This window comes from Fusarium flagelliforme (assembly GCF_020744385.1).
Source record: "Fusarium flagelliforme strain FIESC 12 MPI-CAGE-AA-0113 chromosome Unknown B0J16scaffold_1, whole genome shotgun sequence".
NCBI lineage: Eukaryota > Fungi > Ascomycota > Sordariomycetes > Hypocreales > Nectriaceae > Fusarium > Fusarium flagelliforme.
Genome location: NW_025763503.1, coordinates 6,176,494 through 6,200,432, shown reverse-complemented (window position 1 = coordinate 6,200,432; position 23,939 = coordinate 6,176,494). Strand labels below are relative to the sequence as shown.

The 23,939-nt window shown below is 48.5% G+C and overlaps 11 protein-coding genes across 11 annotated transcripts; 7 read left to right on the top strand and 4 right to left on the bottom strand.

Moving 5' to 3' along the window:
• Position 1: 1 nt before the first annotated feature.
• Positions 2 to 2,770, top strand: B0J16DRAFT_280040 (fungal-specific transcription factor domain-containing protein). The gene is made up of 3 exons (XM_046123880.1): positions 2 to 158; positions 240 to 370; positions 427 to 2,770. The coding sequence occupies exons 1-3, from the start codon at positions 57 to 59 to the stop codon at positions 2,609 to 2,611; spliced, it is 2,418 nt and encodes an 805-aa protein (XP_045989939.1). The 5' UTR covers positions 2 to 56; the 3' UTR covers positions 2,612 to 2,770.
• A 5-nt stretch (positions 2,771 to 2,775) lies between these two features.
• B0J16DRAFT_409833 (uncharacterized protein) lies at positions 2,776 to 4,968 on the top strand. Its single transcript, XM_046133102.1, has 6 exons — positions 2,776 to 3,101; positions 3,161 to 3,435; positions 3,490 to 3,544; positions 3,591 to 3,810; positions 3,860 to 3,993; positions 4,045 to 4,968. Exons 1-6 carry the CDS (start codon positions 2,956 to 2,958, stop codon positions 4,895 to 4,897), a joined length of 1,683 nt encoding a protein of 560 aa, XP_045989938.1. The 5' UTR covers positions 2,776 to 2,955; the 3' UTR covers positions 4,898 to 4,968.
• A 471-nt stretch (positions 4,969 to 5,439) lies between these two features.
• On the top strand, positions 5,440 to 8,986 carry B0J16DRAFT_367408 (heterokaryon incompatibility protein-domain-containing protein; the record flags this gene model as incomplete). Its single annotated transcript, XM_046130128.1, has 2 exons — positions 5,440 to 8,908; positions 8,973 to 8,986. The coding sequence occupies 2 exons, from the start codon at positions 5,440 to 5,442 to the stop codon at positions 8,984 to 8,986; spliced, it is 3,483 nt and encodes a 1,160-aa protein (XP_045989937.1).
• Positions 8,987 to 9,019: 33 nt separating this feature from the next.
• Positions 9,020 to 10,359, bottom strand: B0J16DRAFT_330206 (uncharacterized protein). Its single transcript, XM_046126423.1, has 5 exons — positions 10,138 to 10,359; positions 9,830 to 10,090; positions 9,543 to 9,778; positions 9,240 to 9,493; positions 9,020 to 9,188 (listed from the first exon to the last, which is right to left on the bottom strand). Exons 1-5 carry the CDS (start codon positions 10,205 to 10,207, stop codon positions 9,140 to 9,142), a joined length of 870 nt encoding a protein of 289 aa, XP_045989936.1. The 5' UTR covers positions 10,208 to 10,359; the 3' UTR covers positions 9,020 to 9,139.
• Positions 10,360 to 10,430: 71 nt separating this feature from the next.
• B0J16DRAFT_378735 (uncharacterized protein) lies at positions 10,431 to 10,794 on the top strand (the record flags this gene model as incomplete). The annotated part of the gene is made up of 3 exons (XM_046130943.1): positions 10,431 to 10,447; positions 10,495 to 10,558; positions 10,618 to 10,794. The coding sequence occupies 3 exons, from the start codon at positions 10,431 to 10,433 to the stop codon at positions 10,792 to 10,794; spliced, it is 258 nt and encodes an 85-aa protein (XP_045989935.1).
• Positions 10,795 to 11,036: 242 nt separating this feature from the next.
• On the top strand, positions 11,037 to 12,953 carry B0J16DRAFT_257646 (caspase domain-containing protein; the record flags this gene model as incomplete). The annotated part of the gene is made up of 1 exon (XM_046123154.1): positions 11,037 to 12,953. One exon carries the CDS (start codon positions 11,037 to 11,039, stop codon positions 12,951 to 12,953), a length of 1,917 nt encoding a protein of 638 aa, XP_045989934.1.
• Positions 12,954 to 12,979: 26 nt separating this feature from the next.
• Positions 12,980 to 15,068, bottom strand: B0J16DRAFT_409828 (WD40-repeat-containing domain protein; the record flags this gene model as incomplete). The annotated part of the gene is made up of 3 exons (XM_046133101.1): positions 14,419 to 15,068; positions 13,126 to 14,301; positions 12,980 to 13,057 (listed from the first exon to the last, which is right to left on the bottom strand). The coding sequence occupies exons 1-3, from the start codon at positions 14,962 to 14,964 to the stop codon at positions 12,980 to 12,982; spliced, it is 1,800 nt and encodes a 599-aa protein (XP_045989933.1). The 5' UTR covers positions 14,965 to 15,068.
• Positions 15,069 to 15,206: 138 nt separating this feature from the next.
• On the top strand, positions 15,207 to 17,711 carry B0J16DRAFT_391991 (uncharacterized protein; the record flags this gene model as incomplete). Its single annotated transcript, XM_046131962.1, has 4 exons — positions 15,207 to 15,302; positions 15,619 to 16,368; positions 16,421 to 16,795; positions 16,853 to 17,711. The coding sequence occupies 4 exons, from the start codon at positions 15,207 to 15,209 to the stop codon at positions 17,561 to 17,563; spliced, it is 1,932 nt and encodes a 643-aa protein (XP_045989932.1). The 3' UTR covers positions 17,564 to 17,711.
• A 329-nt stretch (positions 17,712 to 18,040) lies between these two features.
• On the bottom strand, positions 18,041 to 18,962 carry B0J16DRAFT_330195 (uncharacterized protein). Its single transcript, XM_046126421.1, has one exon. The coding sequence runs from the start codon at positions 18,840 to 18,842 to the stop codon at positions 18,429 to 18,431; it is 414 nt and encodes a 137-aa protein (XP_045989931.1). The 5' UTR covers positions 18,843 to 18,962; the 3' UTR covers positions 18,041 to 18,428.
• Positions 18,963 to 19,290: 328 nt separating this feature from the next.
• Positions 19,291 to 21,583, top strand: B0J16DRAFT_37584 (uncharacterized protein). The gene is made up of 4 exons (XM_046130728.1): positions 19,291 to 20,262; positions 20,309 to 20,729; positions 20,779 to 21,070; positions 21,121 to 21,583. The coding sequence occupies exons 1-4, from the start codon at positions 19,308 to 19,310 to the stop codon at positions 21,475 to 21,477; spliced, it is 2,025 nt and encodes a 674-aa protein (XP_045989930.1). The 5' UTR covers positions 19,291 to 19,307; the 3' UTR covers positions 21,478 to 21,583.
• Positions 21,521 to 22,443, bottom strand: B0J16DRAFT_378729 (Alpha/Beta hydrolase protein; the record flags this gene model as incomplete). The annotated part of the gene is made up of 2 exons (XM_046130942.1): positions 21,521 to 21,654; positions 21,711 to 22,443. The coding sequence occupies 2 exons, from the start codon at positions 22,441 to 22,443 to the stop codon at positions 21,521 to 21,523; spliced, it is 867 nt and encodes a 288-aa protein (XP_045989929.1).
• Positions 22,444 to 23,939: the final 1,496 nt, after the last annotated feature.

The following is a 23,939-nucleotide window of genomic DNA, read 5'->3' as shown; positions in this document are numbered from 1 at the left end:
GGAAGCATCGATTCGATGAATCCCCTCTATTGTCTTTGACAGAGTCAGAACTTACCATGTCAGCAGAATCCTCAGCGATAGCCGCCAAGCGTCGCTTGAGGCGTATACCTGACGAATCCCGTAAGAGGAACGCTCAGAGCTGTGATCGTTGTCGCAAGGTGAGTGTCTCTCTTGCGTAACACACAACATACCACACCCATTACAATGGAGAACCCCTGGCGCTGATTGTTTGTCTTAAGCGAAGGTGCAAGTGTGTGCCTGATCCTTCGGGTATTGGCTGTGTAAATTGTGTTGAACATAATGTCACCTGTTCATATACCGCGCCGCGCAAGACGCGCTTCTACGGCAGTGTTGATGATTTAAGCGATAGGTTTGTGCTACCCAAGTGCCGATCCATCCCCATCGTATAAGCTCATGACTTGCTAGGTACCGTTGTTTGGAAGCTCTCGTCAAAGGTGCATTCCCTGATGAATGTCTCGATAATGTCAGTGACCTTGCGCAATTGGGCCAGCGCTTGGGCTATAAAATGCCCAATGTTACAGACCCCAATCGCAAGCTTCTCAAGGTCGAGGAATTGGTACAAAGTCCCCCGGACAATGAACGCACGCCGTCAATAGGGCCCGAAATTGTTACGACGGAGGAGAATAGTGCCGATACATCGCCGCCTGATAAGCAAAACGAAGGACCCCAATCATCACTCGTCAAGGACAACTCAGGCCACGAACACTACATCGGACCATCCGGAACGCTCAACTTCTGGAACCAGCTACGAAATCTTGTTGATTCGAATGATAGTCACCCTACTCCCGGTCGCGCAGGAACTACCAAATTTACCCAAGACAACACGAGTCGACTACTCGAGGCTGATGGACAAGACGACGAAGACCAACCTCAACGCACTGCGCTTTCGCCTCAAGATGGACTTTCGCCTGGATCAATGACGTCCGCCATCGCGCGCGACTTCACGCGTCTTCCCACCGCGGACATGGATGAGATCCTCGGCCAGTTCCCTACGAATGAGGTACTGGAGCAGCTCATCCAGTCTTACTTCAAGAATGTTCACGATGACTTTCCGCTGTTCCATCGCGCTACGTTTGAGGAGGAATATGAGTTGTTCATTGTCCAAGCTCGACGACAGCCGCGTGTCCCGAATTCGAGACCGCTTCAATTACCTGACTGGGGCTGGATCGGATGCCTTCATATGATCGTCGTATTTGGCTCAATTGCCGATAGATCAATTCCCAACATCGACCACTCTGGTCTGCGACGAAGATCAGTGACGGTGGCTAGAGCTTTGCTGCCCCAGTTTATCTCAAAATGTTCCCTCACCAATGTCCGTGTCTTGTTACTTCTGTCGCTGTTCTTGCACAACAACAATGAGAGAAACGCTGCGTGGAACATCGCAGGTACGGCAACGCGCATCTCCTTCGCTCTCGGCCTCCACCGCTCAGACATGAGTTCCTCCTTCAGACCAGTGGAAAGGGAGGTTCGGAAATGGGTGTTCTGCACATTATACGCCTTTGAGCAATTCCTCGCTTCAAGTCTCGGTCGGCCTAGTGGCTTGCATGAACTCGACGTAGAAGTTGTTCCGCCAAGGGAAGACTTTGTGGAAGGAGGTATTGGGACAGACGCTAGGCTTGTGTCATGGTCTGTCAAGCTCCAAGCTATTCTTGCGCGAACGCGACTTTTGCACGGCATGAATCGAAGTCCGGGGCCGAAACTGGATGAGGTCCTGGATGCTCTAGATGGATGGAAGAAAGATATTGGAAAGGCCCCAGGACTGGATGTTCCTTGGATCAAGCTTGAAGGTCGGGCTCTTCCTTCTCTAGATGAAGAAGGTGCCGTGGATATGGAGGAACTCAAAGTGTCGCTGGCCTGGAAGACGCGTGCACAACTCCGGGCTGTCTTACTGCTTCACATCCAGTTTCACTATATCGCTATCGTCGCTACACGACCGCTACTACTTCGAGACGTCGCGGAAACAAGAAAGGCAGACCTGGAAGCGACCAAGCCACCGGTACCTACACATGCTGCGCAATGCGTCAAGCACGCATGCCAATTGAGCTACCTCATGATTCTTCTCGACCACTTCGACGTTCTCAATGGCCTTTCCGGACTCGATATTTTCTACGCTTACTGCTCGGCTATGATTTTAATTTTGCGACTACTCCGATTACGACCTGGCGAGTTGGTCGAAGGAGTTCGCCCGGACGAAGTCGCCCTACAGAGCAAGATTCGACGTCTTGTAGCGACTTTACGAACGGTCATCAACCGCACAGATAAATGCGGCTCAATGAAGCGCCTAGCTCACGTTGTCGACACGTTCTCAGAATGTGCCAACAGCCCAGCCGATCCACCAGCTACATCAAATCTTCCTCCGCAGAGCATTAACATGCCCTACCCAGTCCAGCAAATGCAACCACAGCAAGCCCCAGGTATTGGATCCATGGACGGTCTTCTGAACTTCTTACCATTTCCAGGATTCGGAACGATTGACGGCTCGATGGCACAGTTTATACCAGGAAACGAGATGGAAATGGCTGGATGGACCGATATGGAGTTTTTAATGGAGGGTTATGGGGATGCTAATAGATCGGGATACTACGAATAGAGGTAATGAGTTATTAGACTATGATACCCGAATAGATGATAGCGTATGAGAGGGAATTAATAGTAGGGTCAAGATATAGAATCGCCAGAGTTGGAAAGCCAAGTTTTATCATTAAACTAAGCGAATGCGAAAACCCCCCGCAAGCTATAACTGTTACGGAAATACTCAAGATCCCGTGTTTCAAGATACGTCGTCCCAAATATGACAAGTCACTCACTAACAAGCATTTACGAACTAGTGCTTACGGGGCCGACAGCCTTACAGAAGTCGCTGCCCACATTGCATCTTATCCCCTATCCCCTCCTTTTGATTACCTACACACGCGAAAGCGAAAGCGAACTAAGATGGATGACCAAAAAGATACAGCAGCGAACAAAACTGAGGACGGTAAAGCTAAAACCCGACAGCGCCGCGCTCATACACGAAGTCGAGGTGGCTGTTCAGAGTGTCGCAGCCGGAGAATAAGATGTGGCGAACAACGGCCCAAATGGTGAGTCCACCTGCCATCTCCGTCGTAGCGAAAAGCCACAAACTCTAACTATTCGTCAGTGAAAACTGCGTCAAGGGAAAAAGAGCATGTGAATACCCGCCCGTCAAAATTCCTCTAAGAGAACGAAGAGCGCTAGAGAGAGCTGCGGGCGAAGCTCTGCCATGGCAGGATGCGACACCGTGGGAATGTGCGCCTTCTAAGAGTGCGAAGAGGCCCGAATTACCTAGCGCACAGGCTTTGGTAAAACAGATGTTGATTTCAGGGTCAACGGCGAATTTTAAGAGTGTTGTTGCTATTGACATGCCGCTGAGATCGCAGGAGCTGTTTCATTACTGTGAGTTGGATCTGGAAATGAGCTTATAGGCTGTATACTAATATGCATCTTTAGTTTATGAGACAGGTCCGACACTTGGCGTGTCGCCGAAGGATCATACGAAAGACTGGTAAGTTTACACACTACTATGGAAACAACCTTCTAACAGTGCATAGTCTGGCTTATATCATCACAGACCCTGAAGCACTTCGAAGCGCAGTACTTATGGCTGGTACTCACTTTGCCTTCAACGTAGGCAGTCTACAGGACTTTGAACTTACCTTTCTTCATCACAAGATCGAGACTATGCGGTTGGTGAGGGATTGGGTTTCTCGGCAAGATCCAAAGCTCGTTGCTGGAATTACCAAACAAATTGTTACTTTGGCGTATACTGAGGTTTGTATTAATATCTATTTAGTATTCGGAATGAGGCTAATGATTTCAGACTTGCCGTGGTGATATAATGCTCGCAGAAACACACTTGAGCGGTTTATACGCCCTTTTAAAAAGTTTAGGAGCTCTACCTAGCGGCGAACAGAAGACTCTCGACCAAGAGCTGGACGACCGATATTTTCTTCTGTCAGTAGCTCCCTACTGCTTGTCTTTTTGATTCTCAGCTAACAAAATCAGAACATCTACCTTCATAGAGGGCATGAAAAGCGTTTTTGGAGCCGTTGCCCGCACAGAAGGTCTCCGCAACGACACAGTAACCCGCGATTCAACAGACGTCCTCTCTCAACTTCACAAATACTACACGAACAAAGGAAAGACCGGGCACAATCTCAAGCTCAAGGCGATTCGTCTTTTCCCGGCATTTTTCAACCCACCTCACAGCGGGGCACAGTTGCTCGATATCGACTACAGACCTATCATTAGATGTCTTCGAGATAACACCGAGAATCTGGGTGGCGATCCACACAACGATCCTCTTCGTGAACGACAGAATCAGTTTTGGCTACAAGGGCCTTCTTCGAAACTTTATGATAGCGTTATCATGGCTCATCTGAACTCGATTTACTACGGGGGCGACAACGATGGGTCCGAGGCTAGTACGCCCGAGACTTCAAAGTATTTGGTTTCATGGTGCGCATTAACAATCGCAGCGCAACTGTACATGCAAGAAGTTGCTGTTGTCTGGGGCCCCCTTAAGCTGGAAATAATCTTATACTCGCTGCGCATCTTGCAGAGGGACATAACCATCGCCATGCGGAATTCGGAGCTTGTAGAGTTTATTTATTGGCAGTCGTTTATTGGGTTGGTTAGTGTTCATGCTTACGAGAAGCATGGAGAGTTAGATTCGGAGCCGAGTTTCAAGGCCTTCTTTCAAAGGATTATAAGGGAGCAGAGTAAAGCTTTGAGGTTGTATACTTGGGAGGATGCGAGGTGGGTTTTGGCAACTGTCTTATGGCCTCGTTCGGATAGTAAGGATTGGTTGATGAGGGAGATTTGGGACATGGCTATGAGTGATGGGGTTGGTAGTTAGGAGTAGACATATTTCAGGAAGTTGGAAAATGATAAGATACAAACATTAGGAAACCATGAGTTTCAAAAGCCATGAACAAAGAATTAAGTTCAGAAGGGAGTGGCAGACGCCTTCCAATACACGAGCACAATATGAAGTCCTGGGAAGGGCCTCACCTTGGTTCATGAACCGGTGTCTTAGCTATGAGGTAATCAGGCACTCTTCCCTTTATTATGTCTCAAATCTGCCTGGTTTACAAAGTCCAATATGTCTGCCTTTTTACGTTTTCTGTTATGTCTTGCTGTCAGCCGCATGAGACTATTGAGGCGATGCTTGAAATGCGACTCCGCGCCCGACGTCTGATAGGCGTTCCAACCCACCACCAACTTGGTGGCTGGCTTAGCCTCAATGCATCACAGCCCGGTAAGATTGATGTTGCGTAAGCAATGCGTCCAGCAATAAATCTGCAACACTCCCTTAGACATCATCGACCTGTCCATTCTCACTAATCTGTTCATAGCACATCAAGTTGATCCTGTTCGCAGCCCATCAGCACCATAGCCATGGAACCGCCCGACAGTCAACAGTGTCATATCTTCGTGGTGGCTCCTGTGAAAGAAGACTACAAGACTGCCGAGCTGCTATTGCACGAAAAATACTATGAACTCCCACTCAAACCCTCAGGAGCAACATGCATTGTCGGCAGGATTGGTTCACATTGCATTGCCTTAGCCGGGAACGGCGAGGATATGCTTGACATCGCATCCTTTACCAACAACACAGTCAACGATATACTGAAAGAACTCCCCTCAATCAAAGCTGGTTTCTTGATAGGAGTCGGCGGGATAGCCCCAGCGGCTGGGATCGCTAAGATAGGTGACGTCGTCGCTGGAACATCACGAGGCCTCGAACCCGGACTGGTTCAGTTTGATGCCTCTAAAACTACACAGCTTAATCGTCTCTCTGTGACCCACCAAATCGCAAGGCCACCCGCCGTTGTCCTGTCTGCTGTTGAAGAATTAAGGTCCTGGCGCGGCCGTCTGGAATTCCAGAAGGAACTTTTCAACAAGGCAATGACCATCTACGATGCCGAAGGCGAGAAAGAGAACCTGAGTTGGAGCAACTCGGTAAAGGCTATACACGGCAAGGTTGCATCTTCTGAAACTGATTTGACAAGAGAGGAGGTCTTCAACAAGGCCGGACATGAAAGTAAGGTTTTCTGTTTCGAACGAGCGGCCGCCAACTTAAAACCTTCACTTCCCATCTTGACTATCTGTGGCATAAGACATATCACCAATTCTTCCGACGGCGCTTTGAAGAAGCAAAGGTCTGGAACAGCCGCTGTGATATACACCTTTTTGATCGTCAGCAGGATCGAAACCCATTTACTTAAGAAACAGCACATCTTCAATGATCTGTTCTGCTACGATTCATTTTCACTCGAGCGACCAGGTTTCCGCCTTGTTCGACTTGAGCGAGGAACCCAGCCTCTGTTACGCTGCAGCCTGTTTCAAGCATATCTCGACGATAGAGAGAGCATCATTCCTTATGAGGCTCTTTCATACGTTTGGGGAAGTTACACTGCATGCTACGAGATCATAACTGACGGCAAAATCATGTCCATTACGGCTAGCCTACACGATGCTCTGATACACTTGAGACAGCCGAACGAGGATCGTATATTATGGATCGACGCCCTATGTATCGATCAGAGCAACATCAAGGAGCGTAGCCATCAAGTCAATCATATGGGCGAGATATATCGAAAGTCTCATAATGTTATCGTTTGGCTAGGCTATGTTAGCGGGGATGCTGTTGTTATGAAGACGATTGTTGATGAGTACACAAAGCAACTACCTTCTGGAGCCTTCGAAAATTGGTCCCGTGGAGATCAACGATGGAGAGACCAGTGGCAGGAGGCTGAGAAGAGTCTTGGCATATCCGACTACACCAAAGTACTCAATGGACTAAACATGTTCACAACCAACCCTTGGTTCACGAGGGTTTGGGTGCTTCAAGAAGTTGCAAATGCAAGAACAGCCGTCATGGAATGTAATCTGGGGAAAATCCCTGCAAGACTATTCGTTATGTTACCCCAGATCATCGGCTCCCCTGTCAGTGAACAATGTCAAGCTGTCCTGGAAATTCTACCTAGCCCTTCAAAGGCCACGTCATGGTGGGTTCAGGATCGAAATCTTGGTACTTTGCTATACAAATTCAAAGGGAGTGAGGCTTCAGATCCTCGTGATAGGGTCTACGCGTTGCTCGGAATGGCGTCCGATATCGACGCCAGCGGCATCGAAGCTGACTATGCAAAAGAAGAGCAGGTGATCGTGCAGGACTTGTGCGATTATATTTACGGGGAGAGGTTTCCAGTCGGTATATCATCAACAACTACAATACACGACTTGCAATCACAGCTTCCTAAGATATCGGCCGGACTACTTGCAGACAAGCTTGAACAAAAGAATACAACAGAATGTTTACAGCTATTCTTGAGTCGTCAGGGTATGGTGAAGAGTGTCAGCGACTATGTGTTTCACAAACTCCTCGATCACGGAAGCCTCCCTACAAATACCTATCTAAACAAGTGTGAAGTTCCCTTCTTCACCAACCTCGCCTCTGCCGAGCGATTTCTCTTGCGCTATCCAGATGTCTTTGTTACTTTTGTACAAGAACAGGGTATCCCTCCTTTCATGTTACAGAAGATTGCATCATTGATGATCAAGAATCAATACGATGGACTACAATCCTTCTTGGAAGTTCTGACGTCAGCAATCGACCCGGAGCCGAAACTGATCATCCATCTGATGGAATATAGCCCAGGAAAACTGAAGCCACTCTTGATATCAGCATCTAAAGCATTTCGGGAGCCCATACATATGAATGAAACTGTCTTCACCCATGCCATTGAGAAGGGTAAAACAACACTGAATCTTCTTCTCCAGAATTGTCGGCATCCGATCATGATCACCACGAATGTTCTCGTCAAGGCTATCAAGGCTGACATAGAAACTCTACGTGTCATTCTTAAGGCACCCAGGAATGTCATTCACATAGAAGATGCTACGTTCTCCGAAGCAGCTTTAAAAGGTCCAGCGACACTTCATCTTCTTCTGGACCATTGTGGTGGGGAAGTATTAATCAGCAAGCTACTACTGCTGATCGCCATCGGGTGTGGCCCGAGTATTCTTAATAAAGCCCTGGATATGTCTTCTGATGTGTCTCCCAAGATAGACGCAAGTGTTTTCACAGCAGCAGCCACACGAGCACCACAAGCAGTCCGGATACTTCTTGATCATTGCAAACATTCCACTCGTACAATGGCTAAATCTATATATTGCGCAGTGCGATACGAACCTTACGCGTTATGGACCCTTCTCGAGATGAGCCCCTACAAGATCGAATTGGACAAAAAGCTCTTTGTAAGAGCCGTGTTAGAAGGACCAGAGAAATTGCAACTCCTCTTCCATTACTGTATCAAACCCATCAATGTAACGAAGAAAATGCTGGGGATCGCTATCAAAGCCGGTATACCGATATTGGAGGTTATCTTCGACAACTGGGCGTTCGATATCGAGACAACAGAACTCATCACCAAACAAGCCGCTATGGCTGGTATACAAACTCTTGAATATCTGATCACCAACTCAAGAAGCAAGATCCAGATTACAAACAACATACTCCAGAAATCAAGAGCCGTTGATTCAAGCTACCACAAATTGGCAGAGCTAAGGGACTCAGAAACTGATGTTACAGAGCACGAGGCAATTACTGCGATTGAGAGCGGGGTTGAAAGCTTCTTGGAATTGCTCAACAGGCCAGGGATTAACTTCAAACTTACTGGTAGAATATGTTGTGTTGTTGACAAACATGATTATGCGTTTCAACTGTTAAGGAAGAAACGACCTAGCGAGCTGTTTATGTTTCGACAACAGTTGTTCATCCATGGATCGGCTGTTCTAGAATATGAAGCTGATCTCGTTGTGACACCAACAGAGGTTGAGGACTGGGAAGACATATCAGTACCCAGTAGGTTCGAGATACACAAAGAATGGAATCCTAAGCTGCTGAGACGCTGCTACTAACTTGGTAGCTTTTACAGCTTGAACACCAGCATAAATAAATCAGACAGTGTTTTCTCCCATAGCATTTAAAGTAATAACTCATTATATTAATAAAGATAGAAGATGTGGAACATGTTCTGGTACCGGTCTTCTAGTTTCTCTGTTGATTTACTAAGATATAAATATATCCTTGGTTTCATTTACCCTCTGTCCCTGATACAAAAACTGTAAGAACAGTTGCATATCTGTTGGATATCGTTAGTAGGTTTCCAAAAAATACTCAAGAAGCCACCCACGTTGTGCCAGCTACAACTAACTCAATGGTTTTAACACGAGTTAATCCCGAAAGAACGAGGAGATAAATGACTGTCGATATCATAACAATCAAGAGGCGCATCGGGAGGTCGTTGACGAGATTACAGATAACTATCGGAAGCAACAACAGCATCGTGACGAGACATATAAGAAATGCCTTTGCTGTGCGCTTTATGAACTGGCCAGAGTATATATGTACGTTTGTATCTGACGAGGCATCGCGGCCTAGAATATCCTGCTCAGGTATCAGTGGTTGATCTGGTCGTGGTGACTATTGGGCTTACCAATTTGGAGTGGGAGAAGAATTGGGCCAGCCTATCCTCTATCCAATCTTCGAATCTGGCAGCGGCGCTGTCTAGTGTGGGAGATAGCGCGAAGAGATCTTTTTCGTCGGACAGATAAGATGTCTCGTTTTTAGCTACGCATCCGTTGCCATCCACCCAGTTCCTTAGACTTTGCACATCTCTCACTTCGGAGCGGCCGAAGCTAAGTGTCCTACCCGTCCTTTCTACTAAGTCATCTGGAGACTATATCAGTGATTAAACGTAGCAGGTAGTGAGTGAGCACCTACCATATTCCGATAAATTTGATTCTATTTCAGCTAATATAGCGAGTCGATCCTGATTCCTGTCAATTCGACTCATCCCTAGGAAGGGAGGGAAGGCTTCGGCATCGTCGATATCATCGAGCTTCTTTTCTAGAACAGCTAATTTGTCTTGCTTGAGTAATAGAAGGCGAGCTCGAAGTCTACTGAACCTCCGGAAGAGAAAGAAAGGGCCATGCGATGAGATCAATGACGTATATCTAGGATAGCCTGGTCTGAAATCCTCAACTGAGACGATATTAGATACTGTGGTTACTGGGGACTAGAATACATACTCTTTCTACCCTGGGCTTTCGCAGGGTGTGCAGAGGGGGCTGCCACAGGAAGGATAGGAGCCGCAACCATTTCGTTGTTGAAAAGGGTATAGAGAGCGAGAACCCACGGTTGTGGGATTCAGTGGCTTGTCACCTTTCTGTGATTATGGCGAGGCATTTTCAATATGCAGGTCGAACCAATGGTGTCGCAACACGTTAGGATGCTCAGCATGGAGGCGAAGCACTATATATGTACGTGCTTGAGTCCCACTAGTGGCTCACCATTGCTGTTTCAATTGCCATTCACAATCGAAATGTCCAACGACGAAGAGTAAGTGGTCAGAGTCCGGCCGGAAGTGCTGATCTGACTGGTGTTAGGAACCATGATTCGCCTGAGATCATCTCGGGCGGAAAACGCCCGCACGTGAAAGCGTACGCAACGGTATGGATCCTAGTCCCTTTCTATTAATTGTCGGATATTAATCTAGAGTCTCTTTTTAGGTTCCTGCCTTCACTGTTGGGGACAGCGTGTATTACCTCCGAAGTAATGGTTCTCGTGATGGACCTTTCCTGGTCGCAACAGCACCGGCGGGCGGAAAGTGCACTCTGTGCTACAGCGACGGAAGACCCTTCCAAAACAATGCAAAGATCAGCGTTGACGAACTGGAAGAGATCTAAACAGGCAAGGATGAGAGAGGAGAATTGCTGAAGGGCGCGTGGGGCTGTTTATGGATGACATGCAGCTTTTGGGCAGCAGTGCAGTAATTGTTTGGGGACCATGCAGAAGGCGACAAGGCATTGTGATTTGGATGGGGCCAGGCTGTGCGGCTGAAAGAAAATCACAGAAATGAATCTGCTTAATATCCCTCTCATTGGTCTCGGGAACAGAAACAGAACAATTACAATTCCCATCTTTTGTCATGGCAGATCAACCAACCCATCACGCGATATTAGTGGGTATCAACGCCTACCCAGATAGACCATTGAAAGGCTGTGTTCGCGATGTTCAGAAGATCAAGACATTACTCCAACATCACACTGTCCCAATCGACATCAAGATCTTCACAGCCACACAAACCGAAACCGGGATTGAGGAAGACCCTGCTCATTGGCCGACATACAACAATGTGACCGCGGCCTTTAGAGAGGTCACTGCAGCCGCAAAGGCGGGCGATTGTGTCTATATCCATTTCTCAGGCCATGGTACCAGGATGGAACCAGCGAGCGAGTTCTCGAATGAGGCAACTGGGGATCTGGCCTTGGCTCTTCTCCATGGACAGGATGCGAGTAAGATCCGACCGCTTGGTGGACATAGATTCGCCATGGCGCTTAATGCTATGGTAAATAAGGGCTTGGTCATTACTCTTGTTCTGGATTGCTGCTTTGCTGCTAGTATCTATCGCTTGGAACGAACAAACGTGCGCTTCATGCCACATGACTCGGAGATCTTTGTCATTGATGACGATGAACCCATTGAAGCGACAGAGGATGCCCCATCTGGCTATAGAGATGTTTCCATGCAGCCTAGTTGGCTGATCGATCCCAATGGATATGCCATCCTCGCAGCTTGTGGTCCTCACGAAGAAGCAACAGAGATCATCCAGGCTGGTGTAGAACACGGGGCACTATCATTCTTCTTGTCGCGCAGCTTGAGGGACTTCGGTATGAACAAGCGACACCGAGACATCTTCTACCGCCTATCTCCAAGCTTCAAAGCGAGCGCACTGGAACAAACCCCAGCGCTTTACGGAAACAAGAACCAGGAATTCTTTGGACCGCATACCCTCGCGACTACTCGGCCCGTCATACCCGCATTCAAAAGTGGTCAGAGCCTTGTTCTTCAAGCTGGTCAAGCGCATGGACTTAGAGAGGGCGATGACTTTATCCTCTATCCTTCTGGCGTGGTCGACCATAATGATGCGTTGCATGATAACACGGTCACAGCTCGACTCAAAACCCTCGGTCCTCTCACCTCTTTGTTACAGCTTATGGAAGGGACGCCATTGAAGGAGATCAACTGCGTTGCTGAGCCCCAGACCAAACATTGCTTTCATGACTTTGCGATATCACTAAGCGACAAGATTGCTGAAACTGATGAGTGGCTTGCAGCGTTTCGGAGATACTCCCTTGCTGCACATCGTGCATCTGACAATCGCTCTTCTTTACTATCTGTGGAAGTTGCGGGCAAAGAGTACAGGATATATAAGGCTGGCCGGGAACTCGACAATCTCCCGGTACTGCAACGAGACACTGTAAGTCCAGAAGACATCGCTGCTCTTCTGGAGCACGTAGTGCGCTACGAATTCGCCAAGACCCTCACGAACAACTCGCCATCACCCTCCTTCCAATCTTCCTTTGACATAAACATAACAACTCGATCCCGCGCCCGATTCGTTCCAAATACCACTGTCAAGGTCACACAAGACGACAGCAACAAATACATGTTCGAACTCGTCCTCCAAAACAATTCCGCCAAAGAACTGTACCTTTATGTCTTCAGCCTCGGGCCTTTTTGGCAAGTCGACAACGTATTCTGCGGTTCCGCGGTAATTCCCCCGTTGGATGAGAGTCAGGGCTTCACAGGGAGGTTTAGTAAGAAGATGAGAACTGAGGTCCCCAAAGAAATGAGGGCGAAGGGATTGAGCGAGTGTGAGGATACGCTCAAGGTTATTGTTACGAGCCACCCGACGTCTTTTGACGTGTTGGAGTTGCCAAAAATTGGGGGGTTGCCCAAGAAGCCGAGTACGAGTGGGAGGTATAGATCTGGTGGTGATGGGGCGGAGGACTGGGTTGCTTTTAATTTTCCACTGAGAACCTCGTTGCTTAGCGGCGAGTGAACTGGGGGGGTATTTTCGTAGGGTATTCATGTTGTAGTCGCATATCCCCAAACTCCAAGACTATCACCCATCCTGAAGTGCAGCCAAGTGCGACCGTAGACCCTCTAATCAGCCAGCAGGTTGGGCTAAATGGGCTGGGTAACCATAGGATCTTTTCCCCGCGCCAGGTCACCCATCTGGTATCCTTGCTCAACGCAAACCCAGTGTCGACAAGTTTGGGGCCCGAGCCTTCGTCATCTAGAGCTTGAATGGACAATTGACCGGCGTCGAAGATGATTTGTGAGCCACTAGGGTCAAACTCAATCTTGCAAGTCCCAACATGAGGGAAGTTGCACGATTGCAAGCATGTGTCGTCTTCGGTAGACCAGAGTTGGACGTTGTTGTCTCTGGTGGACACAGCAAGAAGGCTATTGCGAGAGAAGGCGACAGAGCCTATCGCGTCAGTCACAGTTAATGTTTTGAGACAGTTTCCGACAGCGTTATCCCAAATATAGATGGTGTTATCTTCGTGCGAGACTGCCAGATGTTGTCCGTTAGGAGAGAAAACTGCTCCAACAACCGGAGCATCGGGTCCTTTCAACTTATGCAGGCTTGTCACATCGGAACCGGAAGCGTCCCAGAGCCAGACGATACCATCATAGTCTCCGGATGCAAACAAGTCGCTGACAGGCGAGACTGCCACCACACATAAAGCTGACCCATGACCCATCAGCTCATTCACGAAGCCGTAGTAGGTGTTTGTACTCCACCGCCGGACTACATTGTCATCACATCCTATTATGATAGTCTTTGAGTCTCTCGAGAAAACCGCAGTATTAGCAGTCCACTCTTGTTCGGTGAAGTCATGGACGTATCGCCCATATTTAACAGACCATATCCAGGCAACACTGCCCGATGAATGGCCGAGGACGAGCAGGAGGTTTCCATCGGGCGAGAACTCGAATTCACCCACGTGAAGCAGGCCACAGCCTATAGTCCTCGTCTCTTGTATCATCTGTTCATTTCGGAAGTCCCACAATTTGATTGACCCCGCGAGACCGGCTGATGCTATTATGGACTGATCTGGGGATAGCGCAACGGCCTCTATCCCGCGAAACTCGTCTTTGGGTACGGAATCATGGCCTTCAGAGATCTGTCGGCTGCAATCTTCAGGAACTTCTTTCATTCTAAGGGTGATCCAACGCGGGCGCGCCCAGATGGAAAGACCGATAGCGGAGGCATCATATGGGGCAAACATGATCACCGATGAGTAAAGCTGGAGCGGGTTCGAGTCGATGATTGACATATTGCGGTACAGTAGCTTTAGGGCGCTTTGGACCAGAGACAGCTGGTGGTTGAACTCCAACTCCTATACAAGGGTCAGTGTCTGCCGGGCCTTTCGAGGGCTGTAACTTGCCTCCGCCATGGTCTCCAAAGTCTGGAGCATCGGTATACTCTCAGTTACTCTTCCAATTAAACTCATCACCTCCAGCCAACGTAGAAGATAGCCTTCAAGAAACGGATTCATGATGTTGCCAGTTGCAGTCTCACTTGCCTGGAGATGCGCAACCCAGTTCGTGCAAGCATAAATAAGCACTTCTGGTATGCAACTACTGATCTTTTCCATGGGGATAGTCGATCTGTCTTGGCCTGGTGATGACAACCCGCAGATGTTAGGTTTCAAGTACTTGTACATTACGAGCAGGCAGCTCGTGGCCAAGTTGTCATGAACAAGCGCTGGATCAATATTGTATTCATAATCCGGATCAAACATGAACTCCTTGAATTTTATGGGAAGTGACGACAGCGGCTCATGGACATCTTGCGGGATGTCAACAATCGGTCGAAGGATATTGATTTGTTCAAAGATCGTATCCTCGGGGATGTCCAACAAGGTTGATAGCGAAGAGACTGATACCGGCTGGACCAGACAGAGGACGGAAAAAACAACTTCTTGGAATATGGGCAAACTGTCGAATGACCTGATGATGAGATGTCGCTTGCGGATCGAGGCAGGTTCGTTCTGCTCCATGTTTGGCGCAGTTGGTGGAGGGAGGTTCGCCTTTTGTCTAAGGCTTAGGTTAGGGCAATAGAATAAAACAACCTAACCTCTAATCTAAACTCACATAAAATGTCTGGTAATTTATTTCTTTAGGCTCCTGGCGGCGAGATAAACGTACTAGTAATCGCAGGGGGTTGTAAGAGAAGGGTTCTTTCTAGGTAATCCTGGTCAGGCGTATCCGTAGCAGTGCAGGTCATACCTTGGACCCCACCATGGAACATGGCTCTCAGCTTCTCACATCGACAGCTACGCACCTAAGATTACTTGCACTGTTCAGTGTCAGAACATGGCAAAATGGACAGAATAGAGTAAACTTTCCAAGAAGTCAGGCAAGCCATTGCCGCCATTCCGGAGAATTCCCCAGACCGAGCATTATACCTAGCTCGACCCGCGAAACAGCTCAATAGGAAGTACTCCAGCACCAGCTCAATAGCTTATCTCGATGAAGGCATTCGAATTCTACAAGTAGCTATCGATATTGTACCAGAAGAGCATCGCAGCAGGGGCAGGATTATACATAACCTTTCTTCTCAACTTCACGATCGATATGTCAGACAAAAGTCCATGACCGATCTCAACAAGGCCACCTTGATTGCCCGAGACTCAATAGATGCCCTTCCATAGGATGATCCAGCACTACCTTTGTTCTTCAGGAACCTGTGGAACCTACTCATGGACAGGTATTATGGGAAGGGTGTCAAATGGGATCTTGATGAGGTAATCGACTGCACACGTCAAGCTCTCAGCGCCGTTGGTAACGACGACCAGCCACGTGCTTCATTACTGGACAGGCTAGGTATAAGCCTAGTTCATTATCACTGGAGAGGAGGAATTAGGTCTGATCCTGCACTCAAAGGGTATCTCGAGGAAGCTATAGCAGTCAGTCGCCAAGCCGTGGAGCTTACCCCGAAGGACCATCCAGCTCTTGCTGGCCGACTCAAGAACATGGGAACACTTCTCGAACACAAGTACCACTCCACCAAGACAAAGGATCAAGAAGAGCTTCGAGAGTGTATCAAATACCATGTCGCCGCTGTTCACGCGGAACAATCACCAACACTTCGACGAATTCGGGCCGCGGATGATGTCTTGTCCTATTGCGCAGACGTACCAGACTGGGATCTGGCTTACGAAGTATCTACCATTGCAGTCACCTTGTTCCCAAAGCTCATCTTCCGTTCCCATCAACATTCGGACAAGCTGCACATGCTTGCTCAAGTCTCTGGATTAGCCTCCGAAGCTGCCGCCGTAGCTCTCAATGCCGGCAAGGATCTGGGCGCTGTCCTGACGATCCTTGAGGAGGGAAGGAGTTCTCTCTCAGTCTATGGACGAGATGAGAGCCGACCGCGAGAGCTTGCAAGCTCAGCATCCACAGTACACAGAGGAGTTAAATGAAGTTCGGGGTGCACTCGACAATCCTCTGCAGTATACCGACGCTTTAGATGACCCCGACGAGACTTGGCAAGCCGAATCACGACGACAGAAAGAAGCTGTCGAGAAGCTAGACGAATTACTCTCCAAGATTCGCAAAGAACCTGGTTTCGAAGACTACCTGCTACCACCCTCCGAAGCCGACATGAAAGCCGCGGCAGAAAAGGGCCCTATAGTTTTAATCAACATGAGCCGTTTCCGCTGCGACGCAATCGTCATCGATACCGACTGCCTTCGACTATTACCTCTACCAAAGCTAACGCTGCCAGACATCGAAGGCGCGTACCAGATGCAACAGATTGAGCCTTCAACCCCATTCCAAAAAGTCGATTATGTTTCAAATAGCAATTTCGATGTGTGGGATGCCGTCGTATCCAGCAACGAATGGGACGTTCCTTCCGAACAGAACTGAGGTGGTTTAAGCAAGAAGCCGGCTGACGCTCTTGGGTCGCCAAAGGTTCTTGGTAGGCTATGGGAGACTATCGCTGAGCCCGTGTTGAATCTTATGGGATATAAAGGTGTACCGGAAGATGGCATTTGGCCTCATGCCTGGTGGATACCGACTGGTAGTCTCAGCAGATTCGCGATCCATGTAGCTGGAGATCACTACCCTGGAACCCACGAGACGGTACTAGACAGGACTGTATTCTCATATAACTCCTCGGTCAAGTCAATCATCCAAGGCCGCCGTCGCGAGGCAGCCCTGCGCGAATCTCAATATGTCCTTCTTGTCGCGATGGGGTCCACGAGAGGGTACCGTGCAGATCTACCTTTTGCTCCCAAAGAGATCTTCATGGTCAGCGATGTCTGCAGATCAATGTCTTTGAACCCTCTTCAGCCCGATCAGAAGAAGCAGGATATCATTCCTTATCTGCGCGACTGCACTATCTTCCACTTCGCTGGCCACGGGCAAAGCGATAATCAGAACCCGTTGAACAGCAAGCTGTTGCTTAACGACTGGGACAGCGATCCGTTTACAGTCACTTCGCTCTTCAATACGAAACTGCAGTATAAAAGTGAGCAAGTCTTTTACTTGGTGTTCTTTTTCTCCTTTGTACTCCCTCTGTCCCTTTGTCGGTCTATGAACAGTTCTGTGAGCGAACAAGACATGTTCTCGAAAGCTATTGTTACTTTCTAGTCATACTTGGCCTTTTCTTTGTCGCTCATACCGTCGAACTTCTCCTCCAATGCCAAACTTGGACTTGCATGCAGCTTTGAGATAACGTAAGACCCGGTATTCCCGGGTGGACCCTTCCCTTCGGTTGCGAATACAAGCTTCTTAGTGCTTACGACTGCCGTTTCCGCCCCCATTGTTGATCTACAGGCAGATGAATGCTGGCGCTGAAGCAATTCAATTTGTACGGGCAACTAACTGGTACGCTTGATCCAATTAGAGTTCTATGTAGAGCATGGGTGCGATATCGGATGCCTTCTCCGGAATTAAGTGCTTGAGAGAATGTAGGATACGCCCGCAACTACCGGAGTCTCGGCAGATTTACGCGCGGTGGATGTAAGCATAGTCATAGACGGCTTTATATCTGGCCGTTGCTAATTGGTATAAGTGACAGGATAAATTGATGATCTTATGAGAGATTCCTAGTTTCATCAAGAACGAGTCATTCAGTATGAGTCCATCGCCTGCTACAGTAACTTTTGCCTGAATACAACAAACCCAATTGTTTGTTGGGATCCTAACTCTGACCACACTGTCGGGTTCCAGACAACCCGTATGGTCAACTCCAACTCAGGCGGTAGCAAGGGCTGACGTTGGAGAACATCAATCACTAAAGCTTCAGGAATCGCAATAAGCCCAATCATAATTAAACAACAGAATGAATCATTCTAACTCTGTACGGGTATATCTCCATCATCAAGGTATCAGCCATTAGCATCCCAAACAAGCCATCCCATGCATCCTTCGGTCTAGATCCTCCTCAAAATGCGCCGTCATGTTTTCGTCTCTTCCATCATTTACATCAGCGCTACTGACAACTAATTAGCTTTCATCCCTCTAATTGACTAGTGATTATGGTTGTAGTGTACTGACCTGCTCGGGCTTCCCATGACTTGTATGGATCAGCGGGCTTCTTTGTTGGGTCGACAGACCCAGACAACTTCCTCTGGATCTTTTCCTTGAGGGATGGCTTATGTGTAACTTCGAGACCTGAACTTGTTAGATCATTGATCAGAGAGATGGGAAGTTTGAAGCGTACCAGGCTTTGTACTTGTTGAAGGCTTGGTTGTGTCAACGAGTGTTGTCTCAGAGACGTTGGCAATCTTGTATGTGGTTGATAGTGAAGGCATGTTGAAGGTTTGTGTGTGATAGAGCTGAAATACTGAAATAGTAGTGTATTCAATTGAGTGTTGAATGTCTTGATGATTGTATATCGAATTGATACTCCAAACATCGGGGGCATCCAGATATACTTATACTGCAACCATCTCGGCTTGACTTTTGTTGCTTGATCAGCCGCAATCCATAATTGAGTCACAGCGTAACGGTGTGTACGCCTTTCAAGCCATCAATTACTCTCTTGTCAGCCCTGCAGCCAAACGTTTCCGTCTCCGAGTGACACATTCCGCAGTGCGTCACACTAATAATGGTTCGGCGTGCTCAATTTAGACGAACCCCTGTAAGCCGAGCTGAACTATGTGGGGGAGTCGTCAAGCCGAGCTCCATAATGTTGAAGCCGAGAGAGTTTATCCTAGCCGAGCCTCTATTTTTCAAGCCGATAGTACATGATTTCAAGCCGAAGCCGCTAAATTTCAAGCCGAGACCACCAACATTCAAACCGACACCGCGAATTTTCGAGCCGACATCCACTTCCAAGCCGAAACCGAGAGATTTATCATCATCGGATTCATCAGCAACACAGCACATCATGGCAGATGCCCCTCTTCTGCGACGCTTAAACGGTAGACCCCAGGCTTGCGATCCATGTCGAGCGCGGAAAGTAGCCTGCGATCACGGTCAGCCCACTTGTTCTCGGTGTGCAAAACGGAGAGAGTCGTGCGTCTACACTATCTCGGAGCCAAGAGTCAAGAAGCAGCGGCTTCGGTCTCCTCCAAGCCGAGCTACATCTAACGTCCCTACTACGGCTTCGGTTTCCAATCCAGCTTCGGTCCCAAGTACAACTTCGGTTCCTAATACAGTCACTACTACAAGTACAAGTGTGGGCCCAAGTGAAGAGTCAACCTCGACTCCTTCACCTTCGTTGGCACCTGGCTATCTCGGCTTCACGAGTCACAATGCAGTCTTTGAAGAAACGAGGAACAGCCTCTCACTCGTCCATGGCTCTTCTCTCGAAATCGAGCCGAGCCCGAGAAGGCCACCTAAGACGAGGACTTGTATGATTGAGATGCCATCACATCTCCGCGAGATGTGTCTCTTTGTTCTTCGTCACCTTCCTGGTACTCGCGACGATGTCATGCCTAACAAGCTTCACTGTCGCGTCGACGACTGGATGTTTATAACAATTGAGGATATCTTGAATACTCTCCAACAAGATTGGGGTGAGGTTCTGCAAACCAGAGATGATGCGCAGCTTGAAGAGATGGCTTTGTGTATTAGCAATAATACCTCGAGACCGATTCGTGACGAGCATTCGAGTGCAAAAGCATGGACTGATCAGTTCACGGGGAGTAACATTCGCTGGGAATCAATCGGTCTGATCTGGACATATTGGAATGGCGCTCCTGGGATGGAAGCTGCTGCTGTGAACAAGTGTTTAGGCTATTGTGTTGAGCTTGTTCGCCATTTCACTACTGCTAACGATATCCTTCTTTATCTTTGTTATCGCAGAACAACCATTGAGTCGCTGGTAACAGGCGACGCTGGTAAGTCTCTCTTGCTGGCCCTCTTTGTCACCACTAATACCCTCAGGTTTGGCTTGTTGGAGCTACGCCGCCGAAACAGTCGCCCTCCTAACCTTCCTCGGTCATCACGTCAACATCGAAGACCCGAACTACATCCCCTCTCTCTGCTCTGAGCACAAGCGCCGCATTACAGACCGCGTCTACGCCCTTGATAAAGTCCTCGTGTCCTTCACAGGCCGACCACCGCTTCTTAGCCACCAGTACTTCTCGGGTCCTTTGGCGATGGACATCGATGACAAGGATCTCATGGGTGGCGATGCCGCTATCAAGCGCGCGATGTCGAGGTTGGACTCGAATGGGTATCGTCCAGATGGGGAGTTACTTGGTCCGGCACATATTAAGGCGCGTATGCAGATTGCGCTTATCAAGGGTGAGCTTCTTGAGATGGCGTTGGTGAGTAATGTGAAGGCTACGTTTGAGAGGGTAGCGTAAGTGTTCCATGTCCATTCTTTAAAGGGCTTTCGCTAATGGGAACAGCGAACTCAAGGCGCGCAGCGAAACAACATATGCACGGTTTCCTCCGCATCTAATCCATCGAGCAGATGAATTGGATGATCCGAACTGCGACGTAGAGAATGTCTACGTGAGGATCCTCGTCCGTTTAGAACATTTGCAAAATATGTTTTTTGCGGAAAGGTTGTCTCTTCGTTTGGGTCACGTTGATGAGAATCGATTGCTGGTGATCAGTTTTGAGATGGTCAGCCTGACGCTCCTGTTCTGGACACATCAAGATCGCTTCTCTGGAGTCAGACGAGACTTTGAATGGCTGGTAAGTCTAACAATCCATATCATCTTGTTACATCTGTCTGACAAACACAGTTGATGGCCTTTGCCGCCCCAGGAGGAGGTATCCTGTGTCTCGAACTCCTCCGTCCAACATTCCGCGGCACGCATCCCGACTGTCCGAAACTAAGCCGCTCAGCAATAATACAAAAGCTCAGTCTCCTCATCGGTTTCCTCGACTGGGTCCGACCACCCGCCCCCAACGCCGATCTCTGCGCGGACTGCAAAGCTGTTATACAAGGAGTGCTGGACCACAACCTCAACGCTCCCATCGCAGGCGGTGGAGCGCTTGATACGCTGGATTGGGATATTCCGACGCAGTTGGACTTTAACTTTGATCTTCTTGATACGTTTGACTGGTTGAGACCTGAAGTGCTAAACATGGCTGGTTGAGGTGAGGAAGCTTTGAATAGCTTTGTTGGTTTGGCCGGGCTGTTCAAGATGGATCCAGTGGCTCGTGTCGAGACCAACAGTTCGGAGGTTCGGAGCCCAGGCTGAAAGCATTTGCTGCTGTTGTTGCATTGATGCAGCAGGTTCCGAGGGCACTATGAAGAGAACGGGTTGCTCGATCTTGAAATCTTCGAAGTCCTTCTCATCCGGTATATTCAGGTTATCTTTCCACATACGATACCATCGGCAAACGCCCTTATACCCATCCTTCGAAGCGAAAGCGTCAAGGTGCGCTTCCTGGAGACCCTCGCTGTACCACGGTGCAGTGGTGACCCTGCGATCCTCACGTACGAACTCATGCATCTTCCCAAGAGGATGAAACCACTCCTCCCACTCTTTGCGATCATGACAGAACACAAGACTCATAGCTGCTTCAGGTTTCTGTTCAAGAATGTGCTGAGAGTCAAGGTCTGCTAAGAATGGAATGTATCCGAGCATTTCGTAACCTAGCACTTGTTTGGTCATCTGGTTGATCATATCAACATCAAAAGGCGTTCCAAGCGGTGGTGGTCCAACGGCGAGAAGGATGAGCGATTCGAGGCGCGAAGGGTAGTAAGCTACCATCCGCGACAGAAGCGTTGCGCCAAAATCGTGTCCTACTCCGACAACAGTATCCAACATGAGATGGTCCAGAAGCTCAATGACTTCATCGCTCATCGGCTTTAGACGGTACTGCTCTACATCATCAGGCTTGCTACTCTTGCCATACCCAAGCAGATCCGGCACCACGACGCCAAATCCCTCTGCTGAGAAATGCCGGATTTGATGGACCCAATCGCTGAGGGTGGATGGGAAGCCGTGGAGGAAGAGGAGTGTCTTGGTTTGGGTAGTTGGTTTAATGGAGATGAAGGAGTATGTGCTGCCACTGCGAGCGATGAATGATTCGCGACGAGGTAAATCCAATGGCATTTTGCTGAACTTGGATCGATGTCTTGGGATGGAAGTCAGGGCGTCGCGAGGTGGGAGCTTCAATCGGTGATTTATATTCTTGGGCGGAAAGTTATCGGGGACTTTGTGAGGGGATCTACACTTCGGTAAGATCCGTTCAAGAGCCTCTCATAGCCATCAAGACTCCAAAACTACATTCAGTACAACGAACTTGCTCCCCGACTATTTAGACTATTTTTCTCAATTGCGTCTCGCTCTCAAACACGCGTTGATTGGGCTCGCCTCCATGGCCTCAAAGGTCACGAATGCTCACGCTGATTGGCCTCTCTGGGGGTAAGGGCTGGCGCTGAAAAGTTTCACGACGATGGTGGCTGAGGTCAGGATGGCTTGAGTCGAATGTTAGAGGAATTAGTACGAGGTAGGGAGAATCGGTATATTATGGCTCAGACATGTGAGCTCAGCTTTGTTACTGGTGAGCATTGCGCGTCTGGGAGGATAAGCAGTCACTAGGAACAGTATTATACATTTTCTCCTGAGCCAATCACCACTGCCATAATCCGACGCCTAAACGCAAGCTATGACTGAGCTTGACTGCCAACTCAGGTACTTTATACGGAACAAGTGACAAGGTCGGCTTGACCCTCGGTGTTTTGTTCTATACAAAATGACGGAAGATCCCGTATCGTCATTCCAACCATGAGGTGTTGATCTGCATCTAATGTGGTTTCACTCAAGGGAGGAAAAGTGGCGGGAGCCGTCGTCAGCTGGGTCTCAGGAGGAAATATCGCGCGTAGTGACGTCGCGGTATGTCACTGGGGATTGTGTCACGTTGTTCATAACGGCGAGTCAACTGTCTGTATCCATCACGATGCATAATCGAGGGATCTAGTGGGATGAATATGACTATTGGCTGCTCAAGTATTGAGGCACTATTTTTTGTCTATCATTATTGTCATCTACTTTCTGTGTTTTGTCTTTCATTAATAGGGAATCTTGCGCACCAACACTACCCTGGAGCTATGGACACTTTCTGGCGACTCTCTCGGCGGTAGTATCCGCAACGTCGATAAGATAAGATATGATAAAGCTCAAAAACTTGGATTTGGACTTGGACATGGACGTGGGGGCCGCCATGACAGACGGGCTGGGATCTAGCTCCAACGCGTGGTGTGGTCAGAGTTAATCTTGACACGTTAATTCTTGGCCAGGGGATTGGACGCCATAGCCAATCTAACCTCGCATCAGGCAAGGATTCAGAAAAGCTTAGCTTCCTTCAACAGTTCGAGCCCCCTTTCCTTTCTTGTTTACGAAAAACAAAAAAAAAACAAAAAAGGCCGCACCCGAATTTTAGTTTAATTTGCTGGGCCGACGCCATCAACGGCGCAGCAGAAGCAAAAAAACAAGGACTTGTGGTTTATGCGGAGAGCTCTTTTGAGCGTTGGCCAAGATTGAGGGGAAGGAATAAATCCGGATATTCATCACCATTGACAGAAAGGACTTCGGTGAATGGTTCGATT

Coding starts and splice junctions, on each gene's coding strand:
- B0J16DRAFT_280040 (XM_046123880.1), top strand. CDS start 57: ATGTCAGCAGAATCCTCAGCGATAGCCGCCAAGCGTCGCTTGAGGCGT. Junction 159..239: donor GCTGTGATCGTTGTCGCAAG/GTGAGTGTCTCT, acceptor GTTTGTCTTAAG/CGAAGGTGCAAGTGTGTGCC. Junction 371..426: donor GTTGATGATTTAAGCGATAG/GTTTGTGCTACC, acceptor ATGACTTGCTAG/GTACCGTTGTTTGGAAGCTC.
- B0J16DRAFT_409833 (XM_046133102.1), top strand. CDS start 2,956: ATGGATGACCAAAAAGATACAGCAGCGAACAAAACTGAGGACGGTAAA. Junction 3,102..3,160: donor GGCGAACAACGGCCCAAATG/GTGAGTCCACCT, acceptor ACTATTCGTCAG/TGAAAACTGCGTCAAGGGAA. Junction 3,811..3,859: donor TTACTTTGGCGTATACTGAG/GTTTGTATTAAT, acceptor TAATGATTTCAG/ACTTGCCGTGGTGATATAAT.
- B0J16DRAFT_330206 (XM_046126423.1), bottom strand. CDS start 10,207: ATGGTTGCGGCTCCTATCCTTCCTGTGGCAGCCCCCTCTGCACACCCT. Junction 9,779..9,829: donor ATCAAATTTATCGGAATATG/GTAGGTGCTCAC, acceptor TATAGTCTCCAG/ATGACTTAGTAGAAAGGACG. Junction 9,494..9,542: donor TCTTCTCCCACTCCAAATTG/GTAAGCCCAATA, acceptor ATACCTGAGCAG/GATATTCTAGGCCGCGATGC.
- B0J16DRAFT_330195 (XM_046126421.1), bottom strand. CDS start 18,842: ATGCCCCCGATGTTTGGAGTATCAATTCGATATACAATCATCAAGACA.
- B0J16DRAFT_37584 (XM_046130728.1), top strand. CDS start 19,308: ATGGCAGATGCCCCTCTTCTGCGACGCTTAAACGGTAGACCCCAGGCT. Junction 20,730..20,778: donor GCTACGTTTGAGAGGGTAGC/GTAAGTGTTCCA, acceptor TAATGGGAACAG/CGAACTCAAGGCGCGCAGCG. Junction 21,071..21,120: donor GACGAGACTTTGAATGGCTG/GTAAGTCTAACA, acceptor TGACAAACACAG/TTGATGGCCTTTGCCGCCCC.